The 13,758-nt window shown below is 23.7% G+C and overlaps 2 protein-coding genes across 2 annotated transcripts; both read left to right on the top strand.

Moving 5' to 3' along the window:
• Nucleotides 1–739: 739 nt before the first annotated feature.
• LOC105250210 (thyrotropin-releasing hormone-degrading ectoenzyme-like) lies at nt 740–7,992 on the top strand. The gene is made up of 11 exons (XM_025411414.1): nt 740–1,052; nt 1,894–2,346; nt 3,099–3,282; nt 3,793–3,931; nt 4,089–4,170; nt 4,800–5,191; nt 5,895–6,175; nt 6,420–6,604; nt 6,778–7,128; nt 7,238–7,307; nt 7,807–7,992. The coding sequence occupies exons 1-11, from the start codon at nt 802–804 to the stop codon at nt 7,945–7,947; spliced, it is 2,529 nt and encodes an 842-aa protein (XP_025267199.1). The 5' UTR covers nt 740–801; the 3' UTR covers nt 7,948–7,992.
• Nucleotides 7,993–8,898: 906 nt separating this feature from the next.
• Nucleotides 8,899–13,662, top strand: LOC105250211 (dynein heavy chain 2, axonemal-like). Its single transcript, XM_025411276.1, has 11 exons — nt 8,899–9,036; nt 9,160–9,262; nt 9,477–9,492; nt 9,737–10,076; nt 10,469–10,798; nt 11,097–11,379; nt 11,600–11,765; nt 12,078–12,217; nt 12,406–12,733; nt 12,908–13,095; nt 13,593–13,662. Exons 1-11 carry the CDS (start codon nt 8,952–8,954, stop codon nt 13,660–13,662), a joined length of 2,049 nt encoding a protein of 682 aa, XP_025267061.1. The 5' UTR covers nt 8,899–8,951.
• The last annotated feature ends 96 nt before the right edge of the window (nt 13,663–13,758 follow it).

Raw genomic sequence — 13,758 nt, 5'->3', positions numbered from 1 at the left:
TATAAGATAAATTAGGAAAATAAAATAACTTTTATTATATAAATAATGACCGTAATTTGAAGGCATGTGTACAAAATAAATAAATATATCGAGCCATAAAAATAAAAGATCAAAAGGAGTAATAAATCAAGTACATATAATATGTGACTTTCAAGGTGTATCAATAATGAATTTAGAACGATTGTAAGGAATATAAGATACAAAGTCTTTCTATCCTATGTTTTCTTTCTTTAACTGAAATGTTCTATTACATTTAAATTGATAATTAACTATTAATTTAATTGAAACTTACATATCTTCCAATTTAAGCATCTTAAAGCTTTTTTTATTTTATCTATAATAAAATAATTTTTTATTAAAAAAGTTTAATTTATATAGGAACAATATAATAAAAGGTTTCTGATTCAAATGATACTTATTATGATACACATTTTTTCACTATAAGAAAAATTTTTTGCTAAATTGTTTCTTCTTTCACAGAGTGAAAAGAATTCTTTGTTACACTATATTTTTTTATTTACATCATTTTACAAAAAGAACATTTTTTACAGGTAGATGAAGCAACATGGCACGTTCAATATTGTTATTAAACGGTCTATTCACATTCATTATCGTGACGGTTTATTCTGTCGACAAAAATTCAAACGACATATTATACAACATAAAACCGCAGCATTATAACATTAAGATTAAACTACGTGACGAAAAAACCGAAAAATAAATTAAACTACGAAAGAAAATATTTTCTTCGGTGAATGCGATATTAATATCCAAATTCTTAAAACTACGCAACAAATAAGCATGCTTTCAGAAAAATTGGGTATCATAACGGCAATATTGACTAACTATACTCAATACCTGCCTGATCAGAACAAAACTCGTACACATAAAGTATTTAGTTATATATATGATTATGAAAATAATACTGTCAAGCTTTATTTTTATGATGTATTATCACCAGGACATTACATTCTAAATTTAAGATATAGTGCTATATCTATTAAAGGAGGCTTTCAGAAATTTGAATTTAACAATATAAATGATAATGCAATGTGAGTAATTATTAAAATACATAAATTATTAAATATGTATCGTTATAATATATAAGCATCATTCATTATTAACTTCAATTAACTAATGATTATTATGAGATGTGCGAATTAATTTTAACCATATAAGACTTATGGCGGTTTCTATCAATGTCGCTCAAGTTTAATCTTAGCTTAACTCATTCTTTGTCTTTTTCTAAAGGAACAGTTCTAAAAGAACAGAAGAAGACGAAGAGTAAGTTAAGCTAAGATTAAAGTTAAACAACGTTGATAGAAATAGGTATTAATAAAACACTATTTAAACATAATTTTCACATATACAAGTTATCAAAGTAGATATAATTGCACTTACTTCCATGTGATTGTATACTTTTTTCATATAATATCATTTAATTATATATGTTTTTTTGTAAAATTTTTAAATATAAAAAATTAAAAGAGATTTGGAGACATATTAATCAAATAAAAATTTTGAATATTAAAAGATACTATTGCATATTCTAAACTTTGCTCTGATATTATAAAAATATTTTTTTATATTATTCATATAACTTCCAATGTTTCTTTATACATTATAAAAATATAGTTACGTACATAAAAATTTAGTTAAAACATATATAATAATAATAATATAATGAAAAATTATGTAAACTAAATTTATTTTTTAAATATTATTCTAAGAGAAATTGCACATCTGTGCAAACGTACATTTTTCAGTTTTTACATTTTATACTACTACATATGCTATTATAATAGAAATATTTTAGTATTATTTTTTGAATATTTTCTCGTCAAAATGTTTGTTATTTTTCGTTATTTAATGCTAATCATTTAAATGCTTTAGATGGTTGTCCGCAACATATTTCCAACCAGTATGGGCTCGACGAATCTTTCCATGTTGGCCGTTATCAGAGTCCACGTTCAATATTTCTGTACTACATTCTCAAGTATATAGAGTATTGTCAAACATGTTGATACAAACAGTGGTTAAAGATGAAGAAAACATGCAATGGACACATTTCAGCAATGGCATTTTTGCAAAATCTCCTTATAAAATAGCAATTTTTGTAACTAATTTCGTTCCCAATTTTATTGATAAATATGATAGTGTCAACATGTGGTGCAGAAAAGAATCAAAAACTTCCCTGCAATTTGCACTGACAATTGTTAGAAATACTACGTTATACTTGAAAAATGAATGGAAGTACTTGCAATCTCAAACAGTAAATTATATCGTAATTCCGAATTTTCAAGAGCAAAACGATAGTGTAATGAATTTGAAAAGCATGATTTCTAAGTAAGTATATGCCGAAAAATATTTTAATTTATTGAAACAAAAAATATAGTATTTCACATTTAATATTGCAGGATGTACAGATAAGCATGTTTTCGTGTACCTAAATTGAATTACTTAAAAATATGTCAGGAAATAATAATAATACATAATGATAATAATTTATACAATATATCACATTTCTTATTATTTATATGCATTTCTAAGAAAAATCGTCTTAGAATTCATTAAAGAATTTGATATTTTAAAGACAAACGTTTGTTCAGAATCACCCTGTATATACATATATATATATATATATATATATGTGTGTGTGTGTGTGTGTGTGTGTGTGTGTAAGATTCCATTTAAAAAATTAATAATTCATATAAGAATATATAAGATATATCTTTTCCTTATTATAGCAATATATTTATATGTAATTATAAAACAGAATCTATTATAAAACATGTTAAAATATAATCTATTATAAATAGTATAAAATAATTTTTATATTAAAAAGAGTTATTTGCGTTTTTATTAAAGTTGAAAAAGAAATTTCTTATTCATACTTATTGAAGATAAAAACTTTTCTATCTAACAATGTATTTGATGATATACGCACATACATTCTGTATAACATCCGAATTAATGTTACATTATTAAAATATAATTAATGTATTACATTAAACTTTTCTGTACGGCTTGTATGTATATCTATATGTTTCTATAAAGATTTTTTGTACATAATTTTATTTTTTACAAATGATGTTTAGAGAAGAAGATATTATGTATGATGAGGAAATAGACAATATTGGGACCAAATATAATGTAATATATTCAGTAGGAAATCAAGTAATACGAGAATGGCTCCAGAGTTTAGATAATCCATTTTACTGGCCTAATTCATCGTTGAGCGAAGGTTTTAATATGTTCTTTGCAACGCATTTCCTTAATCAGGTTGTTTTACCTGTTACATTTACACAATTAATTCATGAAATAGTCGTTAAAGTATTTACAGATATATATATATATATATATATATATATATATATAATGTATATAATAAAGTATATATTCTTGTATATTTGTAAATTCTTATTATTCAATTTAAATCAGAATGATTGATTTTTTCAAATTTATATATCTAATAAGAAGAAATAAAGAGAATGTCAGTCAAAAAAGTGCTCATGCGTATACACACAACACACATATATACACGCACGCACGCACGCATGCACATATATATTTAAATAAAATAATTTTGAAAGATTTTTATAACAATACATTTTAAATAATTTTAAATATGTTTAATCTGAAACTATTGCATGTTATTTAAAAAAATACTTTATTATATATTTTAATTATATCATTAGAAAGAATAAGACTTCATTTAACAGTGTTGATATAGCAAATGAATTTTCTTCCAATTGAATATTTATTTAATCGTATCAAAATTTTCTTTTCTAGACTTTTCCAAATTTCCGAATAACAGATTTATTCGTAGTTCAAATTCAACATGAGTGCCTTCATTTTGATGTTGATAACAATATGTTGCCTCTTATTCAGAGAGAAAATGTTACGGTTGAATTTGTTAATCACATGAGAAGTATGATTGATTAAGCATAATTAAATTATTATATATAAATTCTTATTCTAATATAACAAAAAAATGAAAATCAAAGAAATTTATTACATTTTAACAGATTAAAATTAAAATTTTTTTATCAACTGTATTTAATAGAAGTTAATATAAATTATTCTAGCACTTGTTATATTGCGCATGTTACATCATGCATTTGGTGAAAAGAGGTTTTGGAAGAGTATTCATACATATTTAGACACAAAGTGAGTAAGATATAAGAATATAATAATTATAGAGTTAATTACATAAAAAAAGATAACAAAAGATTGAATGTTTCGAAATGTTTTTTTCATTTTGCTTTGTTAATCTTTCATTGTTTATTTATTTTCCAAACTTTAATTTTAAGCCCTTTTTATCAGCTTTTCTTCTACTTCTTTTACTCTTTTATTTCTTTCCTTTTTTATGATGGCTTCTACAAAAAATATTTCTCAAAATCATTTAGATTTTTGACTATCGCTTTCATTAAATGTTAGATTTTTAATTTAATTTGATTAGATTTTTAATTTAAATGTTTATTTTTCATTTATGTTAATTTTTTTATTTTTATTATTTTTATTTTTGTTTTGTCTCGTTCGATTTCTGACTAAAATCTTTTTTTTTATTTTTTGTCTCCTATTTTATCATTTCTCTTACATTTATTTCTCTTTTTACTTCTCTTACATTACACTTTATTCTTTTTTTCAACACATTTTTAAATATATTTAAAAATCATATTTATCTTTCTTTTCCGAGTGATATAATAAAAATGGAACATAAGTTTTATATTTTTTAATTCTATTTCTTATAGTTATCGGTAACGGTAACTAAAAAATTTTGTAAATTTTGTGTTTAGGAAGTATGATTACGATAGTTTCTGGAAAACTTTGAAAGATACTTACATTAAAGAGAATCCAACATCTGATGATATAAATAAAATGTTATATCCTTGGATAAAGCAAAAAGGATATGTGTTTAATGCATTCCGAGATCATAAATATAAGGATAATAAAATTGAATTTTCGAAATACATAAATATATCGATAGATGATCTCGATATACTGGATGAGAATGTATGGATACCTATGTCTTATGTCACACAGACGTATCCCAATTTTAATCAAACTACACCAATTATTTGGTTCCTTCCGCCGACAAAGAAGCCGATCAAATGGCCGCAAAAGTACAATGCACAGTTTCTCTCTCATAAAGAAGATGGTTGGATTATGTATAACATACAACAAATTGGTAAATATTGATCAATAAATATATCATATACTTATGTGTATACGTGTATGTGCTTATTTTATATAGTTAATTAATTAAATTTTAATATAGTTACCTAGCAAACATGATCACATGATGACATCTAAAGATATTTTAATAACGTTTTAATATATCATTAATATGTCAATAAGATGTCATCATGTTTGCTGGATAATTTAGTTAATAAATTTTAATTAAGGTTTTGTACATATTATTTCGCATTACTATATATATACTATTTTAATAATACAAGACATTTCTCGTTATATAAATGTCTATATAAACGTATGGATATGGATAATACTATAAAATAATTTAATATATACACAATACTGTCTTTAATTTACAACACAATATTTTGTGTGTGTGTGAATAAAATATTTCTACTACAAAAGATATCACGAAATTTCTTCCAATTATGCATTCATAGATACATAAAATTGAAAGTGAAAAATATGTACAATAATAAAACGTAAAATAATAAAATAGTAAAACGATTACATCGAAACGATTATGATAAAATCTTCTTTGTACAATATATATAATTTGATTATTATTTATAACCAGAACTAATTTTTAAGTTACAAAACTTTTAAACAAAATTTCTTCTTTGCGTTTCTTTCACTCTTTTCTCTCTCTCATTTTCTAATTTAATAATATATAAAATCTATTTATTATATGATAGCATATTGTCGCGTCAACTACGATGATATGAATTGGCAAAAAATTGCTGAATATCTGAATAGCAAAGAATATTGGAAAATACATGTTCTGAATCGCGCTCAAGTTATCGATGATACGTTTCATTTTCTACTAGTGCGTAAATTAAAACCTGATATATTCTGGCAACTTACTAGATATTTATCACATGAGAGAGATTTCATAGCATGGTATCCTATGCTCAAAGCTATTAAATACATGTCAAGTATCTTTCCATTTCAAGAAATTGGGGTTATTCATATTAAGGTAAATAATGATAGACTTTTATTAATAAAATTATGTTATTACATTGTTGTATATAAAACAAATAATTACTTTAAATATATGTCGCTGAAGAAATTATGCTTTCTTATATAATATCATTTAGATCAAAATTATAAAGAAATTATAAAGAAACAAAATGTCTTTTATTTTTTAGATTTTAAATATTAAACGTTATAAAGTGTGATACTTAAATCAATTACAATTTATTATTTTTAATGATTTTTAGGAAATATTACAGAGTATACTGAGTAAGCTCATGTCGAATATAGATTATAAAGAAAATTCTATGGAGGATGATTTTACTAAAGTTTTAAGAGAAGAAGCCCAACAATTGATATGCATGCTTGGAAAGTTGGAGTGCCTAGAAATGGCTAATAATCTGTTACAAGATCATCTCCGGCTATCTACAAAGTACATAAATATTTTTATATAATAACGTTATTTTATAAATATATTCTTGCAAAAGTAAAGATATGTGATATATTATAAGAAAAAAAGAGATATATGTGTGTGAATTATTCGATCAAGATATAAAACTATAAACTTATAATCTTCTATAGTAATTTTTTTTCTCAATATCATAGACTTTTGCCACAGAGGCAAAGATGGGCATATTGTTATGGTTTGGTTAAAATGAACAGTACTGTTTGGTCAGAAATGCTGAACAAAATAAAAGAAGATAATGATGAAATTTTGTATCTTTTAACTTGTCCAAATCATCTAGTTGAGCTAAACAAATATATATCAGCACTTTATACGGGAGATAAACTTTATAATATTTTGAAAGGGGATATATATGACAATAAATTACAAGAAATTCCCGGAAAAGTAACTCAAATCTCATTGAGGCATTTCCACTTTATTGTTACAAATAATACAAAGAGTTATGAAACGTTCAACCATTTATTAAATAATTTTCAATATATAAAACCCAGGTATACACGTATATATAATATCATGTATATTTTTCTTTATATATATACTGTTTGTAATAATACACATGTGGAAATCTAATGTATACGTGTTATAATTTTATTTTTATAGTCTAATCAATATGCCTGCAGCATTACTCATTCTTATTAATAATATACATTCTATGGAACTACTTAATGAGGTAAATTTTACGAACTTATATCCTTACTTGTTGAGGTTATCTAATTTCAAGTGATATGTCATATATACATATATTGCATGTTATTATAATTATAAAAAATCTAATGCAACATAATTTCTCGTTTTTTTTTTAAACGAGAAATTATGAAAACGAGAAATTATGTCGCATTAGATTCGCATAATGCAAAATAAACTATTTACTGATAAATATCAAAATATAATTTATTTTGGATAAATTAGTTCATGAATAATATTCTGAAGAAAGAAAGCAGAACAAACAAACTACGTTAAGCATGACTTAATTATTCAAAAGGAATAATCGCATAAGATATATTTTATTATCAATAGAAATATATTCTCTTATTATTAAACTTATTATTATTTGTATATATGATATATATGTACTATCTTATTTTAATTATGTCAGAAATTATGTTGTATCAAATTTTTATGATGAAAAAATAAGTTTTTTTTAAATGTTAAAAACTCTCTCTGTTTAGGAATATTTCTTTCGTCCACACTTTATGGACTATAAAATTTATATGCCGGCTAAAATAATAGTACGTATGGCTCAACTTAAGCAGCACATGCTCTTAATTAATAAAGTTGAACCAACTAATGAAACTTATGCAAAATTTTAACACATATGTACGCATATTAGTTATATTATATCTGTATATATTAACAATTATATCTATATTCATAATTATATTATATTTATGTAAATAATTTATTAAGTTACAATCTTTTATATTATTATTTTTAATTATGTATAGTTGATAATGTAATTATAGTTAACAATACTTCTATATACTTTATAGTTAATTATAGTTAACAATACTTCTATATACTTCTGTATACTTCTATATACTTTATATTCCATTGTTAAAAATCAGACATAAAACAGACAAATGTAATTACTGCGATCAATTTATTCTTTCGTTTATTGTTATTTCGTAAATTATTGTATCACATATTGATAGAGTTTAAAATTTACGAACATGAAATGACTTGATTTACAATCAAATTGGTGATATTCAAAGAGAGAACTCTACATATTTTTCGCGATTGTTATCTGAAAGTTTTATCAGTAAAAATTATCGTGAGTATTTCTCATAAAGCTTTGGACACATATAAGTAACATATTTTATACATATTAGATATTACTATAAATGAATTGCATTAATAGCAATATTTTTGACGAATTATAGTAGACAAATTTTTTGTGAACTCCACGCGTAGATTGTAAATTCAAAGAAATAAATGAATGAATAAAAACATCGTGCTTCTAAATAACTTGTTTTGAGTTATTAAGAGCAATGTTTTTGCATTGAATTGCATATTTGCATATAATTTTATGTAATTATAGATCCTCCCAGTTCCAAAATATGATTAGTCAAAAAATGATGAAACGATTTTCACAGTTATTATTGCCTATAGAGGTTTTCTACAAGGGTTTACCCGTTTAATCGATACAGTATACAATATCACTTGGCAACGCGCCTCAGTTACGAGCCGAGATATATTAAATTTTAATATATTTTCATTTCAATAGTAAATATTTATTATTATTGTTGATATAATATTCGATTGTGTATTATTATATTGTTTGTTATACGGTGAACAAAAGAAATTAAAGGAGAAAATGAAGAAAACAGAAAAATCATCGAATGATCCTCATAGAGAATTCTTGGACATGGACTCGGATGAAGAAGAGTTTAGTCGACAAGGTTCTTTTTCCTAAACAATTTTTTTAAATTTTTTGACATATTCATATCGATGGATTAATTAATCATGAAAAAAATAAAAAAATTAATCGCATATATATCTGTGTGTACTTTGCGATATTTTAGAAAGTCTGGAAACCGAAGAGGAACTTCTTCCTGAACCAGTTAAGCCAGTCTTTAATGAACAGGATTTGAATAACTTGGTCTGTTACTTTTTTGAATTTATTAAGTGTTTTAATATTTTTTTGTGATTTTGTGATTAATATAAATATAAATTTTAATATATCTAAATATATAACAATACTAAATATACAACAATTGTCGTTGTATTTTACTAAAAATATATTTCAAAATTTGTTTTATAACGTATGTAATATCCTTGTTACTTTTAAATTTAATTTTTTAGTAATATATATATATATATATATATATATTCTTAAAAGATTAGATTTTCCAATTGTTTTAAATTTACAATTTACATAAATTAAATTTAAAATTAACATTTAAATTAAATAATAAATTGGATGTATTTCTTTTTTACAATGTTTCTTGATTTGCACAAAACATTGAAAAAATTCAATTTTAAAGTTTATTTATAATTAAATTCTTCTCATAAATGCTTATATTGTAATGCTTTATTAATATTATATTCAACGCGATATATATATATATATATATATATATATATATATATATATTCTAGGTGCAATATGTAAAAGATCTTACGATATTTCCTTCAATTAAGGAATCCGATTGGAAAGATTGTTATACAGTTGTGCGAGAGTACTTCGAGAATCCAATTTACGCATTATTAAGTATATATTTCGAGATGGATACGTTAAGAGCAGGCTTAAGTGTTCCAGAAGATGATCAAAATGAATTTATGTATTTCTTGAGGACACCATGGCATGTGTTCACCGTAGATAATTTTCACGCTACAGTCATCTACGGCAGTCTCAATTGTAATACGATGATGTGCGTGTTGAAAACAATGGAAAATATATATGCACCTATTGTACTCAACAGCAGCGAATGGCCAGAGAGTATCCTTTTACATATTATTTAATCCGATTATTATAATCGGAATTTGAAAATAATCAATTTCGATCATTTTAATTCTTTTAGAAAACTCGTACAATCCAATAAATATATAGTAAATAACACTAATGTAATGAATAATACTAATAGTAACAATAAAAAATTGTATAATAGGAAATTAATTGTTGAATTTAATGTTTTTAAACTTAACAATTAATTTTTTATTATACAAAAATTTAAATTTAATTATTATTCTATATGAAATTATTAGTTCTTCAAATTATTTGTAAACATACAGATCGTATTTTAAAATTATTTAATTGGTTGTTTCAATCAACGTTATTTCAAATAAAGTTATAAACAAAATAAACAAAAGTTTCTTTTTTAACAAATACAGTTATCAGAAATAATTTATTCTTCAATTTGCATAATTTTCTAATGGATTTAACGGAATGGATTTACAAACCATTGGGTTTGACTAAGCTTTATGTCCCGCAAGAAATTCTACCTGATGTCACACTACCGCCGAAAAACGAAAAATCGGATTTATCCGAGAAAGATGGGCAATATATTTCTAATAAATTGCGAAAATCGGAAAAGGCACAGATAGATAGATTTGAAAGGATTGTACGATATTGGATCAAACAGATACGAGAAGCATTAACGAATATAACGAGTCTAACTAGAGGAGTCATTTTCGATGAGTTGCAACATTGGACAGCAATATGTTAGTTTATAAATATATATACATATATATAAATAAATAAATATGTGTGTGTGTATGTATGATGTATTGTTACATTTTTACATACATTTTATATATTATTAAATCGTAAGCGATTAATTGTTATTTAAAAAATTTTTACTATTTAAAAAATTAGAAAAATAAAATTATTTCTATTTCAAACCTTTATCTCATAAAAGAGTCATTTTGTATTGTTCTCTTTCTTATTAAATATTATAAATTGGAAGTTTACTTGTTAAAATATCTCTCTGAGATAAGATCTAAAATGTTTTATTCACAGATTTTAATCTGTGCTGCTTGCATAATCAGCTCTTGAGTGAGGAAATTCAATCAATATTACGTCTGTTGGAGAATGTTCATTCGCCGAGCGTGGACTCTTTTCAACTTTTGACACTACAGCTTCATGAAAGATTAGAACAAGCTGGATCCAATGTGACATATTTAAATATCTTATCGGATGCCTGTAACGATTTGAAATGCCCGATTGAGATCGAAGAACCTGTAACAAAAATATTGCTTTTGATACTGTTTATCTGGACGGAATCTCCGTTTTATAACATATCGTATGATTTTTTAGTATATCACTTAATTAATATTATTAGATATATTGTTAAAATATTTAGAATTATATTTAGACTACATTTAGACTATTAATTATTTCATTAAAAAATATTGTAATGTCTAATAATTATTAATTGAATTAGAAGAGAAATCTCTCTATATATATCGTAATATATAATATAAAAAAATTGACCGATGAAAAAGAATTATATTTATATATAGACACAACATACAGATACTTTGTGAAGCTATAAGCGCTCAAATAGTACAACAATGTAAAAATTATATCGATTTACAAGCAATATTAGAAGGCGAAGCGAAAAATGGAATAAATATACTTCAGAAATGTATCTCTTGTTGCGAAACATACAAAATCGTATACAGTAAAGTATGCAAACTTACAATTAGTATGTGTTAATGACCAATTCTATCAAGAGCTTCTAAATTTTTAATTATCAAAAATTTGAAATAGAGTATGAATTATATTTTTCCGCAATATTAGAATTAAATTATCAACTAAATGCGAAATGCTTTAAAAGCTTAATACTATTTCAGAATTAGCTAAAATCAAAGGACTTATTTAAAGAGAAACTTTTGTAAATTTAATGAATTCTAAATTGTGGAAAATTGATAAAATTGGTCATATAATTCTTGTAAATTTTTGTTAATAATTTATTTGTTATTTCAAAAATCGAAACAGGTCACGAGCATAACTGTGCACATTGAATCAAATAGGGATTGGCAAATGAATGAACAATTCGTATTTAAACGTATCGACACTTTCACTCAAAGATGTTATGATGTCATTGAGATATACAATGCTTTAATCGTATTTGGAAGGTAGGACATAAAAAATAGAGCACCAATAGACTAATATATATATATATATATATATATATATATATATATATATATTAGTCCATATATATACTAGTAAATCATAAATATCTTCAAAGAATATAAATAGTTTAATATATACATATATGAATATAAATGTTAATATGTTAATGTATAAATAATTTTTGTAGGTGTAATAAAGTGGGAATGATTGGTGGTACAAAGGGTACTGAACACGAAGAATATTGTCGTCGAATAGAAAATTTGTTTTACGAAAATCTCGAGGAAATCAAACTAGTTCGCGATAACATTTTGGACGTTACGAATTCCACATGGCTAAAAAACATGCAAAAATTTAGAGAATCCGTGAAAGAATTGGAAAATATGATTGTAAATCTGATTGACAGAATATTTGAAGAAGTCCAAACAATCGAGGAAGGTATCGAAGCTATTTATGCTTTACAACGCTTTAAATATAGAGAATCTTTGCGAGATATATTATCAACAAAATGGGTACAGGTGAGAAAAGTTTCTCATATAAGAAAAAATAAAAATGCAAAAATTTTTTCTATTCTACAATAAAATTAAAGTAAATATATAATAATATAATAAATATTTAATATATAAATAATAATAATGAAACATATAATGCAATTATTATATATTTAATGAATTAATAGATGCATTTTCTAGGTATGGAAGATATTTGGTAAAGAAATCGAAAGTTGTAACAATAGCATAACTTTAGGTGACGTATATCATCCATTGCTTCAACATCACTCGGAAAACACAATTACACTGTGCATTAGTAAATATTTAGAACGATTATTCCACATGATGATCGATGCGTCTGACTGGATAGGAGAATGTGCAGCTCAAAAGTAAAAATTGATCTATAATCTGACATTTTTTAAATATCTTTTAAGTATTTTTTATATATTTTAAACATTTGTCTATATATTTAAAGCATTTTCTTTGTTTTAAGATTTTTTTTCTTAATTTTTATTCTTATTTTTATATACACATGAAATGAAAATGTTAAAATGCATATTTCTTTCCCTTTTTTACTCTACTTTCGTCACATAGCAAATTAAATATAATAATTTAAGAAAACAATGGAAAAGGAAACATTTTAATTGTTAAGAAATTTAAAAGTAATACAAAAATTCGATATATATCTCATTTAGATTATAAAACTATTTACAATTCTTATGGTACAATTTTATGAAATGCAATATTGGAAAATAGAATTACTAGAACATTTTATCATCAATTATATAATAAAAGAATTACTAAAACTAGAATTATTTATTTTGTCATCAAAATTATATAATAATATTAGTTATTAAAAAATGTATATATTGTATGTATTTTTCAGGTATATATTGGAGCAATATGAAAAAGTAAAAAGTTCCATTGATAATAAGCTACAGCATAATTTAAACTAAAAAAATAATTACTGTTATTATATAAATACATTAAAAAAAAAAAAAAAAAAAAAAAATATATATATATATATATATATATATATACTGAATGTTTTA

The sequence above is a fragment of the Camponotus floridanus genome, unplaced genomic scaffold, assembly GCF_003227725.1.
Source record: "Camponotus floridanus strain SB8 unplaced genomic scaffold, Cflo_v7.5 scaffold105, whole genome shotgun sequence".
Lineage (NCBI taxonomy): Eukaryota > Metazoa > Arthropoda > Insecta > Hymenoptera > Formicidae > Camponotus > Camponotus floridanus.
This window is presented reverse-complemented; position numbering and strand designations above follow the sequence as displayed.